Consider the following 24,195-nt stretch of genomic DNA (forward strand, 5'->3'; position numbering starts at 1 on the left):
CCACGAAAAAAAAAATTTCTTTCAATACAGCACAACCACAGGCCAAGTCCAGTTTGATCCTTACCTGCCCTGCTCCAGAAGGACAATATCCTTCCACCCCATTTTGGAGAGGTGATAGGCCACGGATGTTCCCATGACTCCACCTCCACAGATGACCACCTGTGTCTGGGTGGGCAGGGCGACAGAATGTGCCTCGGCAGCAGACACGCTGCTTCTTGCTGAGCACCAATTCTGCCATCTGGGATTGGTTCTTTGTCTTTGGACAATCGACAGCAACCGGTAGAACATCACGTCTGACTCCAACTGGGAGATTTCAAGAATTCAAACTAGACAGAGAAAACCAAGCATATTTCATTGCACTTAATATAAATTAACAAAAAAAGAATTTAGCAAAGAACAGTAATCATTCATTCAGTAAATATCTGAGGGTCTACACAGCTTCAAATACCCTGCTATGTATATAAAGCAGTGAATAATAGTATGAAGTCCCTGCCTTTATGAAACTTACATTTGGCAATTAATACACAAATAAAACGAGTAAATAAAGGTAATGTGATAGAGTAACTATGGGCATATATAAAATAGTGTAGTCAGGAAAGGCCTCCAAAGAAGTGGTATTTGATGAGGCCTGATGGATGAGAAGGAACCAGCTATGTGTGTTTCACACAGAGGGATGGGTATATGCAAAGGCCCTGAGATAAAATGGACCATGATGAAGCCAAGAACAAAAAAGAGACCAGTGTGTGCACAACATGGTGAGTGAGGGGGAACAATCTAAATCTATGCTGGAGTGGCAGCAGAAACCAATTATATTGAGCCTTCGACTGTCACCACAGCAGCTGGAATTTTATACCACTTGATAAAGGAGGAAAATGAAATGATCTGGAATGTTTTTCAAAGAACAATCTGGCTCCACAGTGGAGAGAAGATGGTAGAAACAGGAAAAACAGAGACGAGTTCGGAAACTACTGCAGTAGTGCAAGGGCAATTATCATGTTGGCTTACAAGGATGGTGGCAGTGAAGGTGGTGCCTGTGGCTCAAGGGGTAGGGTGCTGGCCCCATATATCAGGGGTGGTGGGTTCAAACCCGGCCCCAGCCAAAAACGAAAAAAAAAAAGATGGTGGCAGTGGAGTCACAAAAATGACTGGATTGTTTTGGGAATAGAAATGACAGAACTTACTTGCCAACAAACTGGATATGAAAGCTGGAAAAAGGGGGGGAAAGAGGGCCAGACACAGTGGCTCCTAGCACTCTGGGCGGCCAAGGCGGGTGGACTGCCTGAGGTCAAGGGTTCAAGAACAGCCAGATTCAGAGCGAGACCTCGTCTCTAAAAACAACTGGGTGTTGTGGCAGGTGTAACTATAGTTCCAGGTATTCGGGAGGCTGAGGCAAGAGAATCTCTTGAGCCCAAGAGTTTAAGGTTGCTGTGTGCTATGACCCCATGGCACTCTACCAAGGTCAACAAAGTGAGACAAGAAAGAAAGTTGAAAAAGGAGAAAGAAGGAGGATAGTTAAGCTTCTGGGTTAAGCATGAAAGGTAGGAAGGAGGAGGGAAGAAGGAAGCAGAGAGGCAGGAAGGAGAATGAGTGAGGGGCTGTGTGTACAGTCATATGTTTTCAGATACGTTAAGTGTGAGATACTCACCAGACAACTAAGTGCAAACACTAAGCAGCAGCTGAACATACAAGCCTGAAAAGGGAGGAAAAGGCTCGGGGTCATTAGTAGACACATGACATTTAGACCCCTAGTATTCAGAGGGGAACATGAACTCTGAGGGGCCCTGGCACTCACACACTCGGAAGAGAAAGGAAGGACTACAGACTAGGACCAAACACTGCAGCAGACTCAGAGTGTCCAGATAAACAGAGAATTGGCTAAAGAAGAGAAAGAGGGCTTGGTATGGTAGAAAGAAAAGCAGGCAGAGGTGCCTCACAGACCAAGACAGGGAACTGTTAGCAAGTGGTTAACTACAGATAGTGTTAAGGGGCTGGGGAAGATAAACAAGTGTCCAGAGGCATTTGACAACGCAAAGGTCCTTGATGTCCTCAAAATGGACATTTTCAGGGGAGTGGTAAGGATGAAATGCAGGCTAGTGTAAACTGAAAAATAAAGGAAATGAGGGTGTAGAGACGGCTTCATTTTATTTTATTTTTTGAGACAGAGTCTTAAGCTGTTAACCTGGGTGAGTGCTGTGGCATCACAGCTCATAGCAACCTCAAACTCTTGGGCTCAAGCAGTTCTCTTGCCTCAGCCTCCGAAGTAGCTGGGACTACAGGCACCTGCCACAACACCACACCGTTTTTTTTGTTTTTTGTTGCTGCAGTTGTCATTGTTGTCTAACAGGCCTGGGCTGGGTTCGAACCCACCACCCTCAGTGCATGTGGCCAGCGCCATAACCACTACGCTATGGGCACCGAGCCTTTTTTCATATTTTGCTCTGAAGAAGAGCAGAAAAATGACCCAGAAGTGAGAGAAGAATGGGGAGTAGAGCAAGATTGTTTTTATAGATGGAAGATATTACGAATGTTCACTGCCACTGCTGGAGGGAATGACCCAAAACAGAGACGATTAGAAAGGAGAGGCAATAATAAATAACGAAGTCTTTCAGAAGGTAATAAGAGATGTGATCCAGGGCCTACGGAAAAGATGGCACACCTCATGTTTCCACAGGTGATTCAGTGGGAATTTAAGTATTAATGTCTCTTCCTGGACATGAAGAGTTACTAGCCATGTTAGGGTTATCATTCACACAAACATAAGTCACAGGTAGTGACAAAGCACACATATCTACAAAACAATAACTGTAAGTTGAAAAAGGAAAAAGCAAAGGCTCAGGCCATCAAGGAAAGGATCATACACAAAGTAGAATGTAGGCCAGGTGCCTAAATGCACCTGTAATTCCAGCACTTTGGAAGGCCAAAGCAAGATCATTTGAGGCCAGGAGTTTAAAAACACAGGTTTGAGACCTGGGCAACATAGGAGGAACCTTGTTTCTATAAAAAATTAAAATAAGGGCGGTGCCTGTGGCTCAGTTGGTAAGGCGCCAGCCCCATATACCGAGGGTGGCGGGTTCAAACTCTGCCCCAGCCAAACTGCAACCAAAAAACAGCCGGGCGTTGTGGCAGGCGCCTGTAGTCCCAGCTGCTCGGGAGGCTGAGGCAAGAGAATCGCTTAAGCCCAGGAGTTGGAGGTTGCTGTGAGCTGTGTGAGGCCACAGCACTCTACCGAGGGCCATAAAGTGAGACCCTGTCTCTACAGAAAAAAAAAAAATTAAAATAAAAAATTAGCCAAGAGGCTCGGCGCCTGTGGCTCAAGCGGCTAAGGCGTCAGCCACGTACACCTAACCTGGCAGGTTCGAATCCAGCCCGGACCCGCCAAACAACAATGACAGCTGCAGCAAAAAAAGAGCTGGGCGTTGTGGTGGGCACCTGTGTCCCAGCTACTTGGGAGGCTGAGGCAGGAGAATCGCTTGAGCCCAGGAGTTGGAGGTTGCTGTGAGCTGTGATGCCACGGCACTCTACCCAGGGGGACAGCTTGAGGCTCTGTCTCAAAACAAACAAACAAAAAAAAAAATTAGCCAAGAGTGGTAGCACACATCTGTAGTCCCAGCTACTCAGAAGGCTGACAGAGGAGGATCAGTTGAGTCCCAAAATTTAAGGTTACAGCAGCTATGACTGTACCACTGCACTCCAGCCTGGGCAACAGCGATACCTCCTCCCCCCAACCCAATAAGATGTAAGCTAAGCATTGGAGAATAAGATTTGGAGAAAGACACAATGAAGTTATACAGAACAAGTGTGACCATGATGTGTCACATCTCAATCCCTAAAACCCTTCCTGTAAACTTACTTGCATCTGCAACCATCTTTCTTTCATTCCACTGAAAGCTAATCGCTCCATGGGTGTTCCATCCCATTTTGGGGGGGTTGGGGGTGAGACTGGATCTTGGTCCATCACTCAGTCTAGAATAGAGTGCAGTGGTGTCTTCATAGCTCACCGTAACCTCAAGCTCAAGCCATCTTCCTGCCTCAGCCTCCCCAGTAGCTAGGACTACAGGCACAGGCCACCATCTGGCTGAATTTTTTATGGAGAGACGAGGTCTCACTACATTGCTCAAACTGGTCTTGAACCCCAGGCCTCAAGCAATCCCCCTAGCTCTGGTTTCTAGAGTGGTAGGATTACAGGCATGAATCACCTTAGCCAGCCCTTCTCTGGACCCTACTTCCATCACTGTCCTCTCTTTCATGTACCTACAATGTTTCCCTCCCTTCTGGCTCTTTTTCTTCAGCATTTTTTTTTTTTTTTGAGACGGAATCTTATTTTGTCACCCTTGGTAGAGGGATGTGGCATCATAGCTCAAGGCAATCTCAAACTCTCAGGCTTGAGCAATCCTCTTGCTTCAGTCTCCTCAGTAGCTGGGATTATAATGTCCCACACAATGCCTGGCTATTTTTAGAGACAGAGGTCTCGCTCTTGCTCAGGCTGGTCTTGAACTCCTGAGCTCAAGTGACCCACCCACCTCAGCCTCCAGAGAGCTAGGATTATAGGTGAGCTAGGATTATAGGTGTGAGCCGCTGTTCCGCACCTTCTTTAGAATCTTAATATGTTCAAGTCCCTCCAAGAAAATGAAACAAAAGTTCCACAACTTTCTCCAATTAGCAATTTTCAATTTTAAGAATTCTAAATTTGGGCGGCGCCTGTGGCTCAAGGGGTAGGGCGCCGGTCCCATATGCCGGAGGTGGTGGGTTCAAACCCAGCCCCGGCCAAAAACCACAAAAAATAAAAGAATTCTAAATTATAAAAATTATGGTCTTTGCAAAAACTCAAATACAGAAGAATTAAGCACACAGATAACCAACAACAGCGTTAATGGTATTTTCTCAGAATTTTTATTTTTCGTAGCAATGAGCTGCACTGATGTCCACTTGCCCATCACCACCCTCATCTTAAGTCTTTATTTTCTTATAATTTAGTGAATGTAGGAATGTAGTCTGCTGGCAGGCTTTTCAGGCAATAATTTATCCTTAACATACATATCACATTTGTCTCTTTCACTTGGTAATAAAGTAATATATGGAAACAGGTCCTTTATTTTCTGTTTTCCATTTTTCCCCATCCTACTCTCTCCACTGACATTGCTCTCTGGAAGAACACCTCCAATGACGCTTTCCTGGCATCATTACACTTGACCTCTCCACAGCAATTAATACCACGGATCACTCCTTCCTCCTCACAATTTCCTTGTTTTATTTAACACCTACTTCCCTGGTCACATCTTTGTTATGTTCTCGCCTCTGCCCACCCTGATGTGCTGCTGGCCCTCAGGACTCTCTAAGGCCTGATTCTCTTCACATTCCACATGCTCTCCCAAGGTGATTTCATTTTCTACCATGACCACTACAATCCTGAGCACTGGCCTACATATCTGGCTGTGGAATGGCCTTCTCCACCTGGATTCCAAAGGTAAAACAGGTGATCATGAGGTAAACCCATCTTCCTCAGTCTCCAAACCTGCCTCACTTCCTCTGTCCCCTAAGTAACATCACATACTATAATCTTGGGTATTAGCCTGGGCTCTGCCCCTTCTCTCATTTCCCCTACCTAGTCAATCACCAATGCCTAACACATCTATATCCTAAACCTCCATCTTTGCCTGTCATCCAGATCACCATCCTGTTCCAGAGACTGCATAAGTTTCCTGGCAGGGCTGCCAGCCTCTGATCTGCACATCATTTTCCCCTCCACACCCTGATCTTTACATAGAAGACTGAGCAACTCTTCTAAAATACAAATCTTATTTCATGTCCCTTCTCATACTGCTTCCATTACTTTCTGATACCCTAAGAAAAAAGTCAAACTCATTAATACGAAGTACAAGATCCTCTGCAATCTGGTTTCTGATCTCTGGTCTCACTTTTCTTCTCTCCTCTCACATTCTGATCAAGCCGATTGTACTACTTGTAATTCCTCACACATGTCAGACACGAATCTTCTCTTTCATCTCCAGGTCTGTTTCTGCCATCTCTCCCATATAAAGATAATCTTTAGGTTGCAGCCTCTTTGACATCTTATATGACACCTGCCCCACACCCACAACACTTAGGTGACTCTTCTATTTTCTCCCATAATACCCTGCACTGCTCCCAGCACAGAACTTACCAGAGTGTGTAACAATAAGCCTGCCAATCAGAAAAGCCACACAGCCAACCAAATCCAGGATTTGGAGGCAAATAGATCTGAGTTCGAAAATCTCCCCCACCGGGCGGCGCCTGTGGCTCAAGGAGTAGGGCGCCAGTCCCATATGCCGGAGGTGGCGGGTTCAAACCCAGCCCCGGCCAAAAAGCACAAAAAAAAAAAAAAAAAAGAAAAGAAAATCTCCCCCACCTCATTAGCTATACGACTTTGAGCAAGTTACTGAACCTCTGTGCTTCCATGTCCTCATCTGTAACACAAACTAGGAATACCTTCCTCACACGGTTGCTGCAAAGACTAAATCAGACAGTGCAGAAGATACATGCCACTGGCACCCAAGAAGCTATTAAGTGGCAGTTATTATTCCTCTATTATAAAGGAGCTCTCTGAGAACAGAGGCGAATCATAACTTGCTCTGTTTTCCTAGCACTCAGTGGGGGCACCTAGGAAATATATGTTGGTACATGAATGAAAATAGAGAACAAAGGTGATGGGAAAAAATGAAAATCAATGATTTTCCCTCCCAGAATAGCTAAAACTCGAATTTTTTAAAAGCTAGTATTTTTATAGGTAGATGTGTCAGACATTGCTGATGTATGTGACTAATCAAATCCTCACAATCCTCTGAGGTAGATAGTACCAGTTCTGTTCTACACTTGCAGAAACTGTGGCACAGTTAAGTGAAGGAGTCACCCAAGGTCCTTTAATACCCGTGAGTGGCAGTGTTAGGACTATAACTCTGCCAGTCTGATACTAGTGCCTGTCATTTAATCATTACTCCATGTTACCTTTCTTTTTATTTTTTTGGAGACAGAGCCTCAAGCTGTCATCCTGGGTAGAGTGCCGTAGCATCACAGCTCACAGCAACCTCCAACTCCTGGGCTCAAGCAAGTTTCCTGCCTCTGCCTCCCAAGTAGCTGGGACTACAGGCGCCCACCACAACACCAGGCTATTTTTGGGTTGCAGCCATCATTGTTGTTTGGCAGGCCGGGCTGGATTCGAACCTGCCAGCTCAGGTGTATGTGGCTGGCGCCTTAGCCACTAGAGCCACAGACGCCAAGCCTCCATGTTACCTTTCAAATAAAACCAGGTGAGTGAAGAAAAAGCAACTCTGAGGACAGACCCATAAAAAAACCTCCCCTAGCAGGAAACTGGGAATTGCAAAGATGGCAGAAGAATCCTAGTAACAAACAAATTTCAAAACCGAATAGACAGGCCCTGCATGGTGGCTCATGCCTGTAATCCTAGCACTCTGGGAGGCCGAGGTGAGTGGATCGCTGGAGCTCACAGAGTTCGACACCAGCCTGAACAAGAGTGAGACCCCATCTCTAAAAAATAGCAATGCGTTGTGGCAGGCACCTATAGTCCCAGCTACTTGGGAGGCTGAGGCAAGAGAACTGCTTAAGCCCAAGAATTTGAGGTTACTGTGAGCTATGATGTCACAGCACACTACTGGGGGCAAGAAAGTGAGACTCTGTCTCAAAAAAAAAAAAAAAAAAAAGTTGAATAGACAACGTTAAAAGCTCGGAGTGCTAAGAACCAAGAAAAGGATTTCTGACCCTCTGCCCGACATGACCTTCAAAAGAATGAAGTGGTAAGTGCAGAAGAAAAGGACTCAAAGTAAACAAGGAAGGAAAGAGAGGCACCGGACTCTATTCTAGTAGGTCTGGCAGCAAAACTAAAGCAAAGCTTGACAGCAAACGATACAAAGCTAGAGAAGAAACGGAAGATGCCAAAGAAATAAAACACAAGAGATGACTTAAAACAAATTATATATTTTTTAAAGTTCTGGAAAATGTATAACATTCCCTGGTAAGAAGAATAACTTTAGGTAAACAACCTTAAGACTGGAGCTGGCTCTGCTCAAATCTGTTCTTCTAAGAGCAAAGCGACAGCTAACGTCCTGACAGAGTTGCTCCTCTGCCTGGTTATAATACTGTACACAACAGAACTGCTGGTCACAAGGAAGACTGGATGGGTATGGGCGGATTATCACATTTCCCACAATGTCTCAGCAGTCTCAGTGTCTCACTTGTTTAAAAACAACAGATTCCCAGGCTTCACCTCTGCAGATTCTGATCCTGCTGGTCCAGGAAGCTGTGTTTTTCAACAAGTGCATCAGGTGATCATGGCAGTTGAAGAAATTAATACAAGTTCCTACCACTGGAAAAGCGTACCCTTCGGGCTGGCTCCTCCTCGTCCGCCACCACCACCCATCCCCGGACATCTTACGGATGGAGTTGGAGATTCCCAATTCAAATCTGAGTACCATACACATCACTCCCCAAAGGTCAAACGTAAGAAGCAAGCTCACTACCCTGGCCTAGACTTTTCCAGGTAACTTCTTCCGCCAGATTCTGCAGCAGTTTGACTAGTTAGTAAAACACAAACGGAACGCACGTTTCAACGCGGGAAAACAATTCCACCAGCAGAGACAGATGTCCAGCTAGTCGCAGTAGGCTCGGCGCTGCAGAGATGTACGATTCCGAGGGGAGTCTGGGAGAGGCCACAGCGAGGTCATCCCGGCCGCCCCGGGCAACAGGGGTGAGGTGCAAGCGCCTGGAAGAGTAGGTGCGCAGGCCCCGGGACAGCCAAGCAAGGGTCCCCGGGGCAGGACAGAATCTCGGCATGGGGACCTGCCTCCCTCAGAGTACGAGACGGAACCGCCTGGGGTGGGAACTGCAGTGGACACTCGTAGGCGAGACTAAGAGGAAATGGGGCACACGGCAGTCCCGGGGCGCGGGGACCGGGAGGCCAGAGCGGCCCCGCAGCTGTCTCCTTACCTCAAGGGCCGCCGACGGGCTCGGCGTTCCGTCACACCCTGGCGGAAGCGAGGTAGCAGCCACGGCGGTTGCAGGGGGTCTAGGCGGACCGGAAGGGGGGGGACTGGAGGTGGGAAGGGGGCGGGGCAGAGGGAGTAAAAAGTTCCGGGGAAGCCAAAGACTGCGACCTTCCGTCTTTTCCGGCCGCCACGGCAAGGGTACGGTCGGCACGTGACCTCAGCCGCGCACGAGCGCGCTGTGACGTCATGACGGAGCTCCTGCCCCTGCCACGTGGGATTGTTTGGGTCTCGCGAGGCTCCGCCCCCGGTGCCGCGCAGCCAGCCAAGATGGAGGTGATTTGCTGGCCCGGACTTTCTAGGCCGTTTTACAGCTCGGACTTCGGACCTCAGTTGATTCCGACAAGTGGAGCCAGGACGTCGGAGAAGGGCGGCAGGCCCACTGGAGTGTGGGCAGCTCACGGGTTCTTTCTACCGTGAAGTGTGGCCAGGGCACCTGCCCCACAGAGGTCTGCAGCCCAAAGCCACAGGCAGTCCAGAGTCTAAAAAGGCTTTTTAAACTAACGGTCATGCTGTTTCTTGGAAGTTGCTCTGGGCGGTTTTGGGCAGAGCGGATCGGAATTCCTTTCTGTGGGCCTGCCCCTGCCCGACTTGGAGGCAGGATTGGCATGCCTGATTTCCTGCCCCTATTTTAACTCCTTCACATTGCCCGGTTTATTTTCCTTTAGAGAACTCATCCCTGGGTGGCGCCTGTGGCTCAGTCGGTAAGGTGCCGGCCCCATATACCGAGGGTGGCGGGTTCAAACCCGCTCCGGCCAAACTGCAACCAAAAAAATAGCCGGGCGTTGTGGCGGGCGCCTGTAGTCCCAGCTACTCGGGAGGCTGAGGCAAGAGAATTGCTTAAGCCCAGGAGTTGGAGGTTGCTGTGAGCTGTGTGATGCCACAGCACTCCACCAAGGGCGATAAAGTGAGACTCTGTCTCTACAAAAAAAAAAAAAGAGAAATCATCCCTATCTCAAATAGTTTTTGTTTACTGTCGTTGCCACTGGTGTAAGCTTGACCTCGACAGAATCTTAGTCTTAATACACATTAATACACAGCTATCCTTTCAGCACCTAGAACAGTGCAGGGCACATCATCCAGTAAGTATAAGTGGATAATGATCTAAAACTATGCGGTCATTATTGCATATTGGGGCACTGTCTCCAGTTTCCATTCTTTGGATTCTGTGCCATCTCCCTACACGAACAAATCTTATGTTTTATTGCTGACAGCTTATGACCAGGTACCGTGCTGAATACTGGGATCCAGCCGTGTACAAGAAAGGGCTTCGGCCTTTAGGAAGTGGCAGTGTAACTCCAGGGATCCCTGTGTCACCATGCTAGCCCATAGCCTACAAAGTTTACCTACCCCACTTACTGGCCAGTCAACTCACACAAGACTGCCGAGATGAGGTCTGGCTGCTGGAGGACTCACACTGCCTGTTGTTATTGATAAATGAAAGTTCAAGGGCAGCGCTGGTAGCTCAGCGGGTAGGGCGCCGGCCACATACACTGAGGCTGGCAGGTTCGAACTCCGCCCGGGCCAGCTAAAAAAAAAAAAAAAAAAAAACAACAAACGACAACTGCAACAAAAAAATGGCTGGGCGTTGTTGCTGGCGCCTGTAGTCCCAGCTACTTGGGAGGCTGAGGCAAGAGAATGGCTTAAGCCCAAGAGTTGGAGGTTGCTGTGAGCTGTGATACTACAGCACTCTACCCAGGGCGACAGCTTGAGACTCTGTCTCAAAAAAAATAAATAAAGTTCAAGACGTGCTGGGCTCCTGTTTAATTTAACTACGGTTTGCTTGAGGTCCAACAAAGAAGAGACTGAGCCATCTGAGACAAACTATTGGGGAAGCTTTTCCTGATGTCCAGATGTGGCAATTTTTTTTTTTTTGAGACAGTCTCATTATGTCACCCCTGGTAGAGTGCTGTGGTGTCACAGCTCACAGTAACCTCAAACTCTTGGGCTCAAGCGATTCTCTTGCCTCAGCCTCCCAAGTAGCTGGGACTACAGGTGCCCACCACAATGCCCGGCTTTATTTTGTTGCTGTCATTGTTCTAGCAGGCCCTGGCCAGGTTTGAACCCACCAGTCCTGGTGCATGTGGCCAGCGCCCTAACCACATGGCCAGGCACTGGGCTAAGGCACTGAGCCCAGATGTGGCAATTTTGGGAGAAAAATGTCACAAGCTTTCTTTTTTTTTTTTTTGGAGACAGAGTCTCAAACCATCACCCTGGGTAGAGTGCCATGGCATTACAACTCACAGCAACCTCAAATTCCTGGCCTTAAGTTGATTATCTTACCTCAGCCTCCCAAGCAGCTGGGATTACAGGCGCTGGCCACAGCTCCCAGCCATTTTTTGGTTGTAGTTGTCATTGTTGTTTGGCAGGCCTGGGCTGGATTTGAACCTGTCAGCTCCGGTGTATGTGGCTGGTGCCTTAGCCGCTTGAGCTACAGGCGCCGAGCCACCAAAAGCTTTCTTATTGAGCCATCTGGGTCATGCCATATTCAGGCACTTGAATTTAAGAAACCTGGTTGTCTGCAGAAGATGGTGGATGAAGTAAAGTGGTACTTACTACACTAATTCCATTCTGTTTAAATGTAGTAAGTAGTGAATGAGCTGTGTAGATCTCTCCCTGCCTCCTTTCCCCCATCACAGTGATTAGCCTCCACTTAAAAATGCTAAGTCTTGAGCTTCCTATCAGCAAGAGTGAGTCTTGTCCTTTGTAGGCTCTTGTAACCACTGATGCACTATTTCTCAAGGGGATTAAGTGTTATTGTGTTTTTGGCTTCTCTTTTCCCATAAAACGTCTGAGTTGTTCCGGAGGGTGGGTAGAGAGTCTCACTCTGTTGCCCAGACTAGAGTGCCATGGCCTCAACATAGCTCACAGCAACCTTCAACTCCTGGGTTTAAACAATCCTCCTGTCTCGGCCTCCTGAGTAGCTGGGGTTACAGGCATCTGCCACAATGCCTGACTAATTTTTTTCTATTTTTAGTTGAGACAGGGTCTCACTCTTACTTAGGCTGGTCTCAAACTCCTGAGCTCAAGTGAGCCTCCCACCTTGGCCTCCCAGAGTGCTAGGATCATAGGTGTCCTTGTGTGATTCTTTTTTTTTTTTTTTTTAATGTAGAGACAGAGTCTCACTTTATGGCCCTCGGTAGAGTGCCATGGCATCACACAGCTCACAGCAACCTCCAACTCCTGGGCTTAAGCGATTCTCTTGCCTCAGCCTCCCGAGTAGCTGGGACTACAGGCGCCTGCCACAACGCCCGGCTATTTTTTGGTTGCAGTTCAGCCGGGACCGGGTTTGAACCCGCAGCCCTCGGTATATGGGGCCGGCGCCTTACCGACTGAGCCATAGGCGCCGCCCCCTTGTGTGATTCTTGACTTCTTTGAACAAAGCATCACTTGGGAATTAAATATTTGTTCATAGGTAACTTTTCTAAGGAGATTTGGATACACTTAACTTTTTGTCCTTTGCAAATATCTGTGCCTTATTTTCCTCTCTGTCCAGGACAGAAATTCTAAGAGGTGGGAAGGGTATTTTTAGCATTAGTTGGAAAATATCTGTTAGGATTTCCTTTGCACACCAAGAACTGGAGCTGGGAGCCTCTCTTCTTTCTAAGCCAGGTTCTAGTGCCTTATATTCCGGAACATTAGAGACCAGATGCAGATAGGAAAAATGAGAATGTTCTTTTAGTGTGGGGGCCCTCATGCATTACACATAGAATCCTTTTCCTTAGAACAAGTGGGCATGGGGTAGAAAGGTCTTTCAAGGGCGGCGCCTGTGGCTCAGTCGGTAAGGCGCCGGCCCCATATACCGAGGGTGGTGGGTTCAAACCCGGCCCCTGCTGAACTGCAACCAAAAAATAGCCAGGCATTGTGGTGGGCCCCTGTAGTCCCAGCTACTCGGGAGGCTGAGGCAAGAGAATCGCTTAAGCCCAGGAGTTGGAGGTTGCTGTGAGCTGTGTGATGCCATAGCACTCTACAGAGGGCAATAAAGTGAGACTCTGTCTCTACAAAAAAAAAAAAAAAAAAGAAAGGTCTTTCAAGTTAGCCAGGCATTGTGGTGGGCACCTATAGTCCCAGCTACTCGGGAAGCTGAGACAAGAGGATTGCTTGAACCCAGGAGTTTTAGGTTGCTGTTAGCTATGATGCGAATGCTCTCCTTCCAGAGCAAGAGTTTGAGACTCTGTCTAAAAAAAAACCTCTTTCAGGGAGGGGTTTTCTAGCAGTAGAGTTAATACTTTACTCTTTGGTCAACACTTGGGATGCGTAAAAACACCATTGTAGGGCCAGGCGCAGTGGCACACACCTGTAGTCCTAGCACTCTGGGAGACTGAGGCAGGTAGATTGCCTGAGCTCAGGAATTCGAGACCAGCCTGAGTAAGAGCAAGACCCTGTCTCTAAAAAGTAGCCAGGTGTTGTGGCGGGTGCCTGTAGTCCCAGCTACTTGGGAGGCTGAGGCAAGAGAATTACTTGAGCCCAAGAGTATGAGGTTGCTGTGAGCTGTGATGCCATGGCATCCTACCGAGGGTGACAAAGTGAGACGGTCTTAAAGAAAAAAACCCCAAAACAAAACACCATTGTAATTCTCATAAAGTACTGTAACCAATCTGTTTATAGTTGTGCAGTTCAGTTCAGCCCATTTCTGTTCCTGTGTAGAGTTAGACTGTGGTCCTCAAGATGGCTGAGGCACTTCAGTAAACAGGGTCTTTTTCCAAGAAGCCTGGTGACTTTGGGCACACAGGGTGACAGAGTATTTCTGCACCCCATGAATATATTGTTTTGCACTTTTTTATTTTTAAGGTAGAGTCTCACTCTGTCGCTCATGCTGGAGTACAGTGTTATCATTGTAGCTCACTGCAAGTTCCTGGGCTCAGCCAATTCTTCTGCCTCAGTATCCTGAGTAGCTAGGACTACAGGCACATGCCACCACACCTGGCTAATTATTTCTATTTGTAATAGAGACAAGGTCTCAATCTCGCTCAGGCTGGTCTCAAACTCCTGGGATCCTCCTACCTGTGCCTCCCAGATTACTAGGATTGCAGGTGTGAACCACCATGCCAGACCAGCTGTGTACTGTCTTTTTTTTTTTTTTTCTTTTGAGACAGAGTCTCACATGTAGCCTGCTGTGGAGTCATAGCTCACAGCAACCTCAAACTCCAGCGCTCAAGCAATCTTCTTGCCTCAGCCTCCCAAGTAGCTACAACTTCAGGTACCTGCCACAATGCCTAACTATTTTTACAGACCAGGTCCTGCTCTTACTCAGGCTGCTCTCCAATGCCTGAGCTCAGGCCATCCAGGCATGAGCCAGTGTGCCCAGCTTATGCACTGTATTTCTATCAAGCTAGGTTTCCGTTAAGATTTTCTTTTTCATGTTTCAAGGTTTATGCATGAATAAACAGACATTGTAATGACTCTTGCTATGTCTACTGGTGAAATGTTTGTAAAGTGCAGTGACCATCACAGAGGACAAACTACATAAAACCATTTGTACCTACCCATGTTACCAGTGTAAGAAAGATTTTGGCAACCAAGGTAGGGAGGATGTAGGCATTTATCTTCTCCTTCATGCAGTCCTGGCCTGACTGGGGGCAGAGGGGACTCCCTCTCCCTCTGAAGTTACTGTACTTGTCCATGAACTGCACAGCCTGCCCACAATTGACTTCATAGTCAGAACCTGGCCCCCGATGACGACTAGTGTTATGTTCTTGTTGCAGTTGTCATTGTTGGTTTAGCAGGCCTGGGCTGGGTTCAAACTCGCCGGCCTCGGTATATGTGACTGATATCCTACCCACTGAGCTACAGGCACCACCCTTAACTTGATTTTTAAAAAGGGTTTCCAATATGCTGGTGAAACTCTTTTGTTCTTTCTTTTATTTTATCCATATTTTCTTGTCTCACTTGTGGAGAATACCAGTGACAAAGATCCCAGATTATGGTCCCACTTACCAAGCTTAGACCAAAGCAGGGCCCCTTTTCTAAGACACTCATGAGCAGATTCCTCACATTCAGGGGCTGATGGTGCCCCAGGCTTCCTCAACACAGAAACACTTGTACTTAGGACTCACCTGGCTCCCAAGTCCCTCTTCTCCTTCCTCTTTTACACTCCGCCTCTTCCCTGCTTCTCCTCTATACCCAGGCCCAACACCTCCGCAGTTGACAGCTGCTCCTACATGGGCCCCAACCTATTATTTTCTCTCTCTCTGCACATCCCCTTATTTGAATCTCAGTACAGATATTTCTACTTCAAGAAATCCCTGCTGCCATGCAAACTATGTAAGCCTTAATTTTTAACACCCATTTGCAAATTAGCTTTGCTAAGAGTGGGAGAAGCCAAGGAAAAGGCTCAGGAAGGGTGTACAGTGAAGGCCACTGACCCAGGACTGGGCTGCAGGGAATTGGGGTGGGAGGACTGAGGAAAAGTGGAAACAGGAGGGCTCTGTAGAGAGAGGCTCTAGGTATGTGCTTTCCCCCGGATAGATCCCCATGACACAAGCTTAAATGCACCAGCTCAAGAGTCAGAAAACCCAGACATGAGTTCTAGCTCTGGCATTAGCAGACAGAATACAGAGCCTGAGGTCCCTTTCCCTACAAGTCCCACAGTCCTCTTTGCTGGACCTAATTAGTAAGAACTAAAGACCTTAACCATAGATATGTATCAATTGACAAGTTCACTGTCAGTGCTTATAGCTTCATAAACTTCTAGCAGAGCAGGTGGTTGGAGGTTCCTTCCAGTCACCACAGAGAAGATTTAACAAGTAAAAACCTGCAAACTCTTTATTAAATTCTGTTTCATCTGTACAGAAAAAAATGCACATTATGTTCAGAACATATCTCAGTAACATCTCAAAATTACACAGCATGAACATGTAAAAACAAGGAACTGCCAGGATTTTATACATAGAAAGGAAATCCATTTACAAAAGAGGCTTGTTAATTGTACCTTTTTTTCTTTCTTAAAAAAAAAAAAAAAAAGTTAAAGGCCTAAGATCTCAACACAGCATTTGCTGCGGTCTGTTTTCTTGCTGGGACTGACCTGGGAGCATTGTGCTGGGGGAAGCCACCCAGGAAGCCTCCCTGTTGCTGGCTCTCCTATGGGTCCCTCCACCCAGTGCACTGCAGTGCACTGTTAGACCTGGGGGACCTGTTCACAACACCCTGGCATGTCTGCAGAGGGCCCTGGGGTCCGAATGTCAATTCTACGTTGAGGGGAAGGCAAAACACAATATAGAGAGGCACTGTCTGAACTTCGTCCTCCCCTGGGTAGATGAGCAATCTACCTGTGGGTGGTGATGGCCTGGGGTGTGGTGGGGAGGGGAGAGGACTACCTGTTAGGATCTTGTCATCACCAGCCTGAGCAGACATCCTTGTCTTTGTGCTTCAGGTGACAGCCAGTCCTCTGGAGTCCCCACAATGGTCTCACCAGATTGCTGGGAGAGTCCGTCACCCTAAAGATCAGTCTGGGCTTGCTAATGACTTATCTGTTGTTGAAATCTGGTTAGGAGGTGGTATTTGGCTTCAAATTCTGCCCCTGCATGTAACCTGGCCCTCCCTAGTGAAGGAGGAGGATAAAAAAGGAGTGTGGTTAAAGGGAGGCAACCAAAGGCAAATGGGAAGAAGGGAGGCCAGAACTTCAGATCTGGCTACAGGACTTTTGAGAACCAAAACCTAGTGAAGAGGCAGGTAAGGAGAGCGCAGAACTGTCCCTATAGGCCCAAGAACAACCATGATACCAGAATGCTGTATTTTATAAAATTATGTAGTTGCTGCCCAAATGGTGATAAATACAAGGCAACATTCTGATCTTTGAGATTTTTCCAATTCACAAAAAGCTGGAATATAAGTAAATACACGCACACCAAAATGCACACAATCCAGAAAGTCATATTCTTCTTTTGGCTCTGTGGCCAACGCTTAGGTTGAATGTGCCGAGCTGGGTTGGCTGACTCTGAGGGTTCCTAGTCCAGCTTACTTCTCCGTATCTCCTGAATCAGACTCAGTTCTACATGCAGAGTGTGATGGAGCAGGGGAAGCAGAGGGACCTAAGGCCAGCTAGGAGAGGAGGCCCTATGCAACCACCTACCCCTCCCTGAAAGACTTGCTAGAATGGATTTTTGGGACAGAAGTAGTATTACAAGGCTGGAGCACTTTTTTCACATATAAAAGTGAACCTGTCTTAGGAAGGTCAGGGGAGTCACCCACATAATTGCATTTCCAATTTGCCTGATGACATGTATAATGTATGTGTAGACATCCAAAACATTGGATTCTTCCATTAGTTGATCTCAGGAAGTAGAAAGAAATGGAAACATAACTTTTTATCCCATCTTCTAGGAAAGCAGTCACTTCCTTCAGATGCATCCCCACCCCACCAGCTGAGCTCCTCACTGTCCCTCAGAAGAGTAAGTACAGGGTGAGACAGTCAAAGACCTGCAAAGAGTCATGTTAACACCTGCTTACTAAATACTAGTTCATCGGCTGCCTTAGAATTCCACAAGCTTCTAAGCATGCACTAGTTCAGAATAAGCTGACTAGAGCCACAGAATTAGGACTGGGAATGGTAGCCAGAGAGTCTTCAGGGAATGCAGAAAAGAGCTTTCCCAGGACCAAACTCAAGCCTCTAGTGTAGCAAAAAAGCCCCAAGCTCCTGTTGGCACATCTTGCCAGAAACTCGTCTTGGGACAGCAGCTGAATGGTCATCCAGGGATGTACCAAGGTCTCACTTGTAGAGATGCCTTTCTCTGGGAGAAGCTCTGTTCCGAGTGGTTAGTTTGTTCTTGACATTTTCCAGATTTCCCATCTCCTGTACCATAATGCCTCCAGGCTAGGAGCCTGGGCTCCTGGTGCCTGGTGGTGGGGAACTCTATGGATAAGAGTCCCCGAGACATTGTCATGAGCTGGCAAGGCCAGATCGGCAGTCACCTGGCTGCTTTAATTTTGGGTAATTGCCCAGAGCCTTGGCCCCCCCCCCACTACTTATACTATGTATTATTGTTCACAGGCTAGACATTAGAAGAACAGAAAAAGGCCAGAGTCCATCATCAACTCCTATAGAAGGGTCAGGGTTCCACTTCTTGACCAGTTCTCAATCAGCTGACTTTTACCCACAATTGCCCTATGAGGTCAGGAACCAGAGGTGCCCCAGATGCTGTTTTGTTATGCCAGATGAAATACAGAATGGATGCAGTTGGGCTGCCAGTTCAGATGGCACTGGGTCCCTTGGATTTAGAAAAACTTACTCAGAACCCTAACTAAGACTCCCCAGAGCCAGTCCTAAGAAACCATTCCCAGTAGGGTGGGAAAAGGCTTTCTGGTACCAGACAACTGAAGACACTGCCAGAATTACTTTCTATTTGACCATTTCTAGAGATGATAAATGTTTCAAGAACAAAACTCTTCATCAAACTTCCAAATCTGCAGAAGACTAATGGGATTTTCTCAGTTCAGAGAGAACAAAAATATCAAGAGGCATCACAACTACGAGAATGTTTTACAAACCGGGAGGGAAGACTACAGAGATGGTGAATGATACCCCTGTCCTAGTCAAATAGCGAACATTAACCCTATCCTGTAAATGACACCAAGTATGTCAGTGGGAACCTGCATTTAGATGTCATTCCTGGTTCTTCCTATCGAGCCTCAGCAGCCCCACCACCCAAATGGGAATCCCCAGAGAGCAGATATCCAGACCAGCTCGATTCCTTCTGGCAGTGGTGGCAGTAAGGGCATTGTGCTCACACTCCAAGAGGTTTAAGTTTTATGAGACTGAAGAATCTTAGACCAGTTGTAGAGAATCAGGAAGACCCTAAAAGCAGGACTAAGGGGACTGAGCAGCTTAGTAGCTTCCCTTGGTGACTAGCATTGCTGTAGGCAGGGGGGACAGACAGCTGTGTTCTGGAACCTACTGCCTCTAGGGCAGCAAAAAGAAGGAAAAGAAAACCACAGTACTCAAATATAGGTCAGTCAGGTTAGACAAGAGTAATATGGATCAACTGATCCACAAACAGACATGCCTTTTACTGAACACACTTCAGGGAAGACAAATGGTGCCCAGGTGAGGTGGGAGGAAGAAGGGCAGCATGGGTGGGCCTTGGTCTATGTGGACAGTTTCAGGCACGTGATTTATAATACTTTGCGGACATCTAACAGGTTAATAAAATATATTATATAAATATATCTCCTACTGTACATGCTGCTCTCTTGTGCAGCCACTGTGACTTCATGCCCCAAACCCAACCGAAGGTATGCTGGGTTGAACTGTGATGCCAGACTCCTACCTCTTACACCTCTAGGGGGATGGTCAGGCAGGCATGTTGCTGGAAAGCTCAGGTTCTAGAAAGGTTGATGAATCATCAAAATACAAAATCTAACAAATGCTTTCTAGAGTGGATACATACTGCGGACAGAAAGAAAGGAAGAAAAAAAAAAACAGAGAAAATCCTCCATCTTTTAATATAATAACTTTTCACACCCTCTCCACATAGAGGCACAAAGGAGCATGCTGGGAATTTGCCTGGAGTGTGCAGAAAGGTCAGGTTGGACTGCCAGTCACACCCTGAGGCCACGCTAAATCTTTATAAGCCACTGTCTCTGACCTGTATTGTAGCCTGAAAAATAAAACAAAGTGAGTCAACCCCTGCTCCTCGTTCCTGTCCTGCCACCCCCCCGCCCCCGCAATTCTTCAAGGACCCTCCCTCCCTGTCATCACTGCCTCCCAGTGGAACATGAAACTTTGGAAAAACTGCTACCTCAGCAGGGTCATGAGGATGCACTGGGTGCTGCACTATCCTGAGGAGGTTACTGGTCTACAGCTGCCGAGGGACTCAGAATCCAGCCTCTCGGTGCAGACCAATGGACTGTCCACCTTCACAAACTTTGGATCCGTCCCTTACTCATTTGCCCTTGGCCTAGGGAGGCTCCTGCTTTACTTCAAAGATAGCCATGCCTTGGGGCTGTGACCAGCAATGGCTCATTTAGGGTGGGAACTGGAAGGCATCACTATCTCAGCAGAAGAAAACAGGACCCAAAGCAGGCTGGTTAGTGGTTTCCCACTACTTAGCGAAGACCATGGCTGTGATATGGCCCAGTAGTGCTTCTGAGAGATGAATGTGACATCCTGGTGATGACATACTGAGTGTATGTATCCCCTCTACGTCCTGCCTTCATTTTATGCAATTACACAGAAGAAATAACCCCTTTGACTAAATAAAGCCTGGAGGAGATGTGCTACTATATACATTTTTTTCTTTAAAAATTTCTTTCCTTTTTTTGATTTTTTTTTTTTTTTTTTTTAAAAAGCATTTGAGTTGCAGGTCAGGTGAGTTGGTTCTGGAAGTACTGGTAGTTCTGTTGGTATGAGAGACTTGTCTACGGGCAGGTAAACCCAAGTTTGCCCGCACAGGAGATAACCCAAGCGGCCAGTTGCTGATGCTGTACAAATGGTGAGAAGGAGGAGGACACCATGAACACGGGCGGAGTCTGGATGGGATAATGCAGAAGACATCTGCCGATGCTCTAACACGGGTGTCGGTGTCACCTCTCAGAAGAGCGAGGCAAGTGGGTACACTATACAGGAGGGCTGTACAAACTGGGCATGGATAGGTAGTTCCTTTGGCGGTCAAGGCGGCTCTACCTGTCCTTGAGCTCTCGTGTCACTCGCTTAGTGATCCGTCCACACATCAGGCCAATCAGGAACAATATACAGATGCTTCCACTGATCACAGAGAGAATGTAGTTCTTGGACGGAGATGTCATTACTTGCATGGCAAGATCAGAGAAGCCATCTGCTGGAGCCACCTAGAAGGACACAGAGTATATGATCCTCTGAAAGGACTGGCCTGGTAACAGTGCTAGGTCTAACTGTTCCCTTCAATTGCTAGTTGTTTAATTTTTTTTTTTTTTTTTTTTTTTGGTTTTTTGGCTGGGGCTGGGTTTGAACCCGCCACCTCCGGTATATGGGACCGGCGCCCTACTCCTTGAGCCACATGCACCGCCCGCTAGTTGTTTAATTTTAATTCCTAGTCTTTTTTGGGGGGAGGAAGAGGAGTGGACAAGAAAATCAAGATGGAGCTACAACTCTTTTTCCTGATCATAAAGACGATAAAATAGTATGTCTGCTGCACAAAATTAGGAATATAGTGAGATGCAAAGAGGTACATCATTCACTATCCTATCATAGCCATCACTGCTACTAGCACAGTAACACTAAGCACTTGACAGTGTTCTGTGACTCACAGAATGTTCACACTAAGCCTAGCAAGCGGGTTTCACCACTTCCATGTTGCAGATAAAGAGACCGTGGCCCAGGGCAAGGGTGGGTAAATGACATCCACAAGGCCACAGGTTCTTAAGTACTTTGATTTATGCTTTCTTCATTGTGTTTGCTGCGTTTTTAAAAAACAGAAAAGGTGAGATTGTGTTTTACATTAATTCTATAGCTTCACTCACCATCACAATGTAAGCATCCCCATATCAAAAACAGTGTGCAGACATTACTTGTAATGATAGAATATACTTAATATAGGTTATCAGTTGTTATCCTCAGTTTTCCACTGCTGTGTCCAATGGACCTCTACGGTAGCCTGCCGTGGCAGAATGTGGACTGAAAGGTTCCTGAGGTGCACACAGACCTGTTCTTTGAGTCTCAGCCTGGGTGCTAGGAGTGGTCTGGCCAGAGATGTCCAGGCTGTTTCTATGCTCCTCCCATGTACACAGAATAATAAAGCAGAGAGGTATGAGAGTAATGAGATTTGAACACCAACAGTTGTCAACACAAAACAGAGAGTCACTTGGAGTCATTCTGCAACAATGCTACCCAGTTCAAAGGAGTGGGAACCAAAGGAGGAAGAAGGGACTAATGTAGGAGCGCTCTTGGCTGCTTCACTGAGCCAGGCTCAAAAGGCCACTCTCTTCTCTTGGGAGAAGGAGTGAGGGAGTGTTCACTATTGTGACAAAGATGATCCCTCCCTTGCATCTCCCTTCTGCCTATGTATGAAGACTCTCTGGTTACTCCCTCTTGCTTTGTTACCCTTGACCTGGAAGCATAAAGGTGACGGGAAGAATGGGCCAAGAAGGAAGGGGGTTCCTGCAGTCACTTTCTGATATAAGGTCACTGGGAATCTCTATCCCAGGGTGAGCTAATACAAAAGCATGGATCTAGAAACCTGAGGGACCTCGGGCAAATCAGGATTTCTAAAGTCAGTTTCTTCTCTCATGAAGTGAACGACTAATTATTCTAATTACCTCACAGGGTTCAAGGTAATGAGGTATTTTGTAAACTACAAAGCAATGTACACATGAGAAGAATTGTTATTCTCACAGAGGCTGAACTTTTATAGGAAAAATTTCTACCAGCCCAAGTCTGCTTAGGTACCCTATACATTCACTAGTGTCCGGAAGTTTCTCTTTATCCTATTCTTCTCCATTTTCCAGACCAAGTAAGGACTGGTCTCACATATATATCTTTCTCCCAAAGACTATGTAAAAGTATTTATTTAGATATTTACTTTGAGACAGAGTCTCAAGCTGTTGCCCTGGGTAGAGTGCCGTGGCATCACAGCTCACAGCAACCTCAAACTCTTGGGGTTAAGCGATCCTTTTGCCTCAGCCTCCCAAATAGCTGGGACTACAGGCGCCTGCCGCAATGTCCGGCCATTTTTTGGTTATAGTTGTCATTGTTGTTTGGAGGGCCCAGGCTGGATTCAAACTGGCCAGCTCCAGTGTATGTATGTGGCTGGCGCCCTAGTCACTTCAGCTACAGATGCTGAGCCAAAACTATGTAAAATTATAAAAACAATCTTTAAGACAATGTTGGATTTCTTTCTTTTTTACTGGGCATGTTGTCGCTTTTCTCCTTGGGTGATTCACCTTTTAGTGGTGAACCATGGGCAACTGAGAGAAGAAATCAGTGGTCTGGCAAAGCCTCCCAGACACAGTCCAATGCAAAGGGATTTGGTGGCACCAGGCTCATGAACAGTCAAGATTTTTTTTTTTTCTAAGACTAATTTTTTTACTTTTTTTTTGAGACAAGAGTCTCACGATGTTACCCTGGGTAGAGTGCTATGGCATCATAGCTCACAGCAACCTCTAACTCTTGGGCTTAAGTGATTCTCTTGTCTCAGCCTCCCAAGGACAATGACAATGTAGTCATTGTTTGGCAGGTCCGGGCTGGGTTCAAACCCGCCAGCTGTGGTATATGTGGCTGGTGCCCTAGCAGCTGAGATACAGGTACCAAGCCCCGACCATTTTTTTTTTTTGTAGTTATCATTGTTGTTTGGCAGGCTGGGGCCAGCTTCCAACTCACCAGCCTTGGTGTATATGGCAGGCACCCTAGCCGCTGAGCTATAGGAGCTGAGCCTATTTTTACTTTTTTTTTTTCTTGAGACAGAGTCTTAAGCTGTCGCCGTGGGTAGAGTGCCATGGCATCACAGCTCACAGCAACCTCTAATTCTTGGGCTTAAGTGATTCTCTTGCCTCAGCCTCCCATGTAGTTGGGACTACAGGCACCTGCCACAACGCCTGGCTATTTTTTTGTTGTTCTTGTTGCAGTTGTCATTGTTGGTTTAGCAGGCCTGGGCTGGGGTTTGAACCTGCCAGCCTCGGTGTATGTGGCTGGCACCCTAAACCCACTGAGCTATGGGCACCACCTATTTACTTTATTATGTATTTATTTATTTTTTTTGTAGAGACAGAGTCTCACTTTACTGCCCTTGGTAGAGTGCCGTGGCGTCACACGGCTCACAGCAACCTCCAGCTCTTGGGCTTATGTGATTCTCTTGCCTCAGCCTCCCGAGCAGCTGGGACTACAGGCGCCCGCCACAACGTCCGGCTATTTTTTTTTGTTGTTGCAGTTCGGCCAGGGCTGGGTTTGAACCCACCACCCTCGGTATATGGGGCCGGCACCCTACCCACTGAGCCACAGGTGCCGCCCTATTATATATTTATGAGACAGAGTTTTAAGCTGTCACTCTGGGTAGAGTGCCATGGCATCATCATAGCTCACAGCAACCTCCAACTCTTGGGTTCAAGCGATTCTCTTGCCTCAGGTTTTCTATTTTTACTAGAGATGTGGTCTTGTTCTTGCTCAGGCTGGTCTCAAACTTGTGAGCTCAAGCAATCCACCTGCCTTGGCCTCTGACAGTGCTAGGATTATAGGCGTGAGCCACTGTACCTGGCC

At 47.0% G+C, this 24,195-nt stretch overlaps 2 protein-coding genes across 9 annotated transcripts in view; both read right to left on the bottom strand.

Moving 5' to 3' along the window:
• The window catches only part of PDPR (pyruvate dehydrogenase phosphatase regulatory subunit), a 56,557-nt gene extending 47,490 nt beyond the window's left edge, over positions 1-9,067 (bottom strand). For 2 of the 8 annotated variants that reach the window (XM_053607492.1, XM_053607459.1), the window contains exons 1-3: positions 8,977-9,041; positions 1,646-1,690; positions 65-326 (exon numbers count right to left, since the gene is read on the bottom strand). In XM_053607492.1, coding sequence (XP_053463467.1) covers positions 65-288 — 224 coding nt within the window. In that variant the 5' untranslated portion in view covers positions 289-326; positions 1,646-1,690; positions 8,977-9,041. Of the gene's footprint in view, positions 1-64; positions 327-1,645; positions 1,691-8,593; positions 8,916-8,976 lie in introns of those variants that run through there. The other 6 variants (XM_053607510.1, XM_053607502.1, XM_053607484.1 and 3 more) reach the window with 5 other exon arrangements.
• A 10,380-nt stretch (positions 9,068-19,447) lies between these two features.
• The window catches only part of GLG1 (golgi glycoprotein 1), a 132,696-nt gene continuing 127,948 nt past the window's right edge, over positions 19,448-24,195 (bottom strand). The window contains exons 26-27 of the mRNA XM_053607673.1: positions 20,653-20,816; positions 19,448-19,627 (exon numbers count right to left, since the gene is read on the bottom strand). Coding sequence (XP_053463648.1) covers positions 19,552-19,627; positions 20,653-20,816 — 240 coding nt within the window. The 3' untranslated portion in view covers positions 19,448-19,551. The remainder of the gene's footprint in view (positions 19,628-20,652; positions 20,817-24,195) is intronic.

The sequence above is a fragment of the Nycticebus coucang genome, chromosome 2, assembly GCF_027406575.1.
Source record: "Nycticebus coucang isolate mNycCou1 chromosome 2, mNycCou1.pri, whole genome shotgun sequence".
Lineage (NCBI taxonomy): Eukaryota > Metazoa > Chordata > Mammalia > Primates > Lorisidae > Nycticebus > Nycticebus coucang.